This window comes from Vipera ursinii (genome assembly GCF_947247035.1).
Source record: "Vipera ursinii genome assembly, chromosome: 3".
Lineage (NCBI taxonomy): Eukaryota > Metazoa > Chordata > Lepidosauria > Squamata > Viperidae > Vipera > Vipera ursinii.
In genome coordinates, this window is record NC_139516.1 from 30,102,606 (window position 1) to 30,107,303 (window position 4,698).

The 4,698-nt window shown below is 47.5% G+C and overlaps 1 protein-coding gene across 1 annotated transcript; it reads right to left on the reverse strand.

The window, feature by feature from the left end:
* Positions 1-573: 573 nt before the first annotated feature.
* LOC310638389 (trace amine-associated receptor 8b-like) lies at positions 574-1,798 on the reverse strand (the record flags this gene model as incomplete). Its single annotated transcript, XM_083359438.1, has 1 exon — positions 574-1,798. The coding sequence occupies exon 1, from the start codon at positions 1,660-1,662 to the stop codon at positions 574-576; it is 1,089 nt and encodes a 362-aa protein (XP_083215564.1). The 5' UTR covers positions 1,663-1,798.
* Between the last annotated feature and the right edge of the window lie 2,900 nt (positions 1,799-4,698).

A 4,698-nucleotide genomic window follows, 5' to 3' on the forward strand; every position in this document is an offset into this window, starting at 1 on the left:
TTTTACCCTTTTTAAAAAGGCCTTTTTGTGCAAATACGTTTCTGAATAAATGCTGTAGAATATATACTGAGTATTATAACCATATTTGAGATTAACAGTAATTAAAAGGTCATTGTTTTTCAACTGTACATTGCAATACATTACATAGGATTATTTTTGCAAAATAGAACACATATTATTCTAGCTCTCATCATGCCTAGAGATTCGTTCATTATGTGATGTATTTTAAAAAAATTCTTCTCTTTCTTTCTCTCTCTTTTTCTTCTTTTTTATATTTTCTTCCTGTAAATTAAAACTGGGATATTTTAATATGGACAATAAATAGCTGCTCTGTGTTAAGTATTTATATAGCAGCAGTTTTTAAAAGTGCAATGTGCTTCCAACACGCTGAAATGCATCCTCATAAAATCTGGCACTAAGAAAGTACATACTTTGGGGGAGGAACGCATTCCATTAAGCTGCAACAACTGAAGAGGAAAATAGTTATTAAAAAAATCCAGAATCTCCAGCTAAAATACCCAGACTGCTCTGAAGCAGTCATCTCTTTAAAAACAGCAAGTACCAATTCCGCCACTAGTTGGTCTCTGGATAGAGCATCTCCTTGAGGAGTATCACACAAGCAGGGGAAGAACGGTGCCCGTCCAGTAAGTGACTGGAATGCTGCTGGAAATCAGCTTTCAGCATTTGCTTGCAGAACATTTCCCGCAGCCCCTGCCGGAATTTGGGGTCCCAAACACTGTAGATAGCCACATTCCAACAACTGTTGGAAGCAAGGATCCAGAAAGCATAGAAGGAGAATTGGCACCATTCATAGCCTACCACAGTGCCCACAACAAATACAGCAATGGGAGCAAAAGACACAGAGAATGCAAAGGTCAGGATGCCGATGGTCCTGGCAGCAGTGACATCTGAGTAAGAGAGCCTGTGGGTTCCCTGTGGCTCTTCCCTCAGTTGCTTCCTCATTTTGTGGTACTGCTGAAGGGTGGCAAAGGTGATGGTGTTGACAACAAAAGTGCCACCTAAAAGGGTGAAGTCAAATATTGGGTACAGGAGCATGGCGTTCCAATTGGACTCTGGCAACTTGCCTGGTGAAAAGCCATAGATACACATCTTACTGCAGGAATTGTACTCAAAGGTGATATTTGGAACTGAGAGCAGAGGTATCACCGCCAAGGAGAAACTCAGTATCCAAGATCCAAGAATGAGCCAAGTGATCCTGCGCTTGGTAATCACAGCTTTCCTGTGCAAGGGCTTCAGCACGGAGATGGTCCTCTCCACCGAAAGCAGGAATATGGTGCTGATTGAGACAAAAGTGCACCCTGCAAAGATAGGGCCAGTGATCAAACAGACTGACCAGCCAGCTGGACTCCGTTCTTGCTCCATCTCATAGGCCAATGTGTTCATCTCCTGATAAACTGAGTAAGGTACTACAATGAGCCCCACGGCCAAATCAGCAAGGGCCAAAGAGGCTTTTAGGTAGCTTTGGGGTGTCCGGAATTGCTTTACACGGAAGAAAACCAGGAGACTCACCAGATTTCCAAGCGTGATGGCAATGATCAAGAGGACCATGAAGAGCAGCTGGCAGACCACTCCAGCAAAGGCCAGTCTGCAGTCTGTACTATTGGTACTCCTGCTGCTGCTGCTGCTGCTGTTTCCCAACATTGATCAGGCTCTCTTCCCTTCACAGGACAAAACAGAAAGAAGCCAGCTAGGGAGCTCCACCTTCAAAGTGCCATGGAAGAGGCTCTACAGGCCAGCAGTTTTCCAGGATGCTTTGCTCAGAAATGACCAATTCATAGGAAACTCCATGCCAACAAACTGAAGTTCAGTCATTGACGTTCAGATCAGCTGGTAGCACCTGAGCCAAATTCAAACAGGAAGGGCTCCGAAATAACAAGTCTTCTCCATATGTTAAGAGGGAACAAAAATCAGAGAAGCAACATCTTTAGGAAGGAAAGTGATCTGTGGCAAGCTTGGGTCAATATTCCAAGAGTAAGTCGACATTTTCAATCACTGTGTGTGATCCTCAAAGAACATCCTATTAGCCCTTCATTTTCTCTCCTCCTCTCTAATGCAGATAGTGAATTGATATACTCCTGCAAATGTTGGTGAATATTCTTGAAGCATTTTGATGCCATTTGCTCCTGAATGCAATGGAATATCCAGGCTCCTCCACGCCCTCTTTTCAGAGCCTATGATTACCCAACTGCACCGCTGCTTCTAACTCACATTAAAGCTACCTCCCTGTAGTAAATACAGAAGGACTTCCTAAAAGGGGGCCAACCAAAGAGCGCATCTTAACTCTTCTCCGCCCTTGGAGGAGGCTCTTCCAAAGTGAAAGCTCCCATCCAAACCGAAGCCTGCTTACGCTGTCTATCAGCCCGCCACCCCCACCCCACCCCACCCCAAGACATAAGGTGGCTTTTAAAAACGCACCCTAGAACACTTCAGGCTGGGACAATTTGTTCGATAGAAACTGCCCGGCATCTTCCAGCAGCGCCAAATAACCCTGGCACAGGGGTGAAGTCCAACATCACCTGGGCAAACCAGCAGCCAGAGCACGACGAAATTGCGGGCCCTGCGCACATTCTGCGCTTCTGGGCATTGCTGGTCTCCGAAAACGATCTTCGCTGAGCTCCTCGGCTGGCCCCGAAGGGAGCTCGGCTACCGCCGAGACCCTACTCTTCCTACAGCGCTAAGAGCGCCCAGCTCCTACTCGCAGCTTAAATGCAAACTCCGGCCGGCCCGCCCGCAGTTCTTGCGCGGCGCCCACCGCCTTTCGCTTTAAGTCAGAACCGGCCCTTCGCAGGAGCTCCGCCGCCGCCCGTGCCTCTCTCGCCTCGCCTCTGCCCGATCCCCGCGCTGCCTCCCAGCCATCTGCTGAAAGAGCCGCTCGCCACAGGTGCTGCTTGGCCTGGCTCGCCTGCTGAGGAGGCGGGGCAGGCGGGGCCCGCTCAGGCGCTCCTGTCTCCCGAGTCGTGGAACCGGACCTCTCCGCCAAAGCGAAGGGCAAGCACCGCCTGGATTTTCGCTCCGTCAAGAACGCCAGCCCGGTCGGCATGGTTCGGGGCTGCCTCCCCCCCCCCCCCGCCGCTTCTGCGTCTGACCAGGGGCGGCACCTCGCATGGGACGCCCGAAGCAGCTCGGAGGCGGGAAGGCAATCGATCCCTGCAGCGCGTTTCTTTGCCCTTCTCGGGTTCGTGGGCCAAGAGCCCCCTGGAGTCACCCTGAGCTCCGGGCGTGGGTGCCTCAGCACCCGGGGAAGCCGTATCCTATCCGCTAAGCATCGAACAGGCTGCCACAAAGAAGAGGGAGCCAAGCTATTCTCCAGAGCACCTGAAGGCAGGACAAGAAGAAGCAACGGATGGAAACTAGTCAAGGAGAGAAGCAACCTAGAACTAAGGAGAAACTTCCTGACAGTTAGAACAACTAACCAGTGGAACAACCTGCCTCCAGAAGTGGTGAATGCTCCAACACTGGGAGTTTTTCAGAAGAGACTGGACAGCCATTTGCCTGAAATGGTATAGGGTTTCCTGCCTGAGCAGCGGGTTGGACTAGATGACCTCCAAGGTCCCTTCCAACAACAACAACAACAACTACTACTACTACTTCTTCTTCTTCTTCTTCTTCTTCTGATGATGATGATGATGATGATGATGCTCAGTCATCCAGGTCATGGTTGTCCAAAGAGGCAGCTGGACTTCCTTTGTTTTTGCTTGAAGATGTTTCGCTACTCATCCAAGAAGCTTCTTCAGTTCAACAGAATTAGGAGGAATTAACAACAGGAGACGTTGCTAATTTCATTTAGAAGCACAGAAGCCTTCCAGGGTGAAGCCGACCATTAGCCCAAATCAGAGTTTCCTAACCTCCATGACTTTAAGATATGTGAGCTTTAACTTAAACTTGAAGCCCGCGTGTCTTAATTTGCTGAGATTGAGAAACACGGGTCTAAAAGGCCCAGCCTTCTCCATCTGGGCGCCTATGCAGGAGGGTCAGATGGTAACAGCTCTCATCAACGGAAGGCAACACAGGGGACTGACTGGCCGCTTTTGCCCAGAGGGTAGAGGTAGGGCTATTGCTTTTAAAATCAGGGGACATTTTCTCCAGAAGAAGAAAGTCTCCAGCAATTTCTCAAGGGAAGAATTTCCTGTTAGTTATGACACAGAATAGCAAAAGCCTCATGGGAGGAATAGAAACTGAAGCAAAAACTGAGTTGAAGCATGGGAAGGCAATGGAGAGAAAATAGCAAGAGAAAGGAGAGGCTATTATTGAGTCCCCACTTTTAATCAAATAAATGCAAAAATGCCATTCCCTCTTCTCAAGAATTTATCTGAAATTCCCTTCTCTGTTAAAAAGTTTCTTTCTTTCTTTTTATTGAAAAGTTTTAACATACAGTTTATCTTTAACAATCCCCCCTCCCCTCTCCCTCCCTCCCCCCCTCCCCCCTCCCCCCCACTTCCCAGAGCTAAATACAAGGTATAATAGAAAAAAACAATCATAAACAACCATATACTAACAACCATAAACTCTAAAATCCATCACTCTCTAGCTTATATAGGATAAAAAGTTTCTAAAGCACTTTCTCCCCATCAAACTAAACAACTTTATATATATATATAAAGTTGGGTTTATGTATATGTATATGTATATTTATATGTATGTGTGTGTGTACGCGCACACACACACACAAGGAGAAAA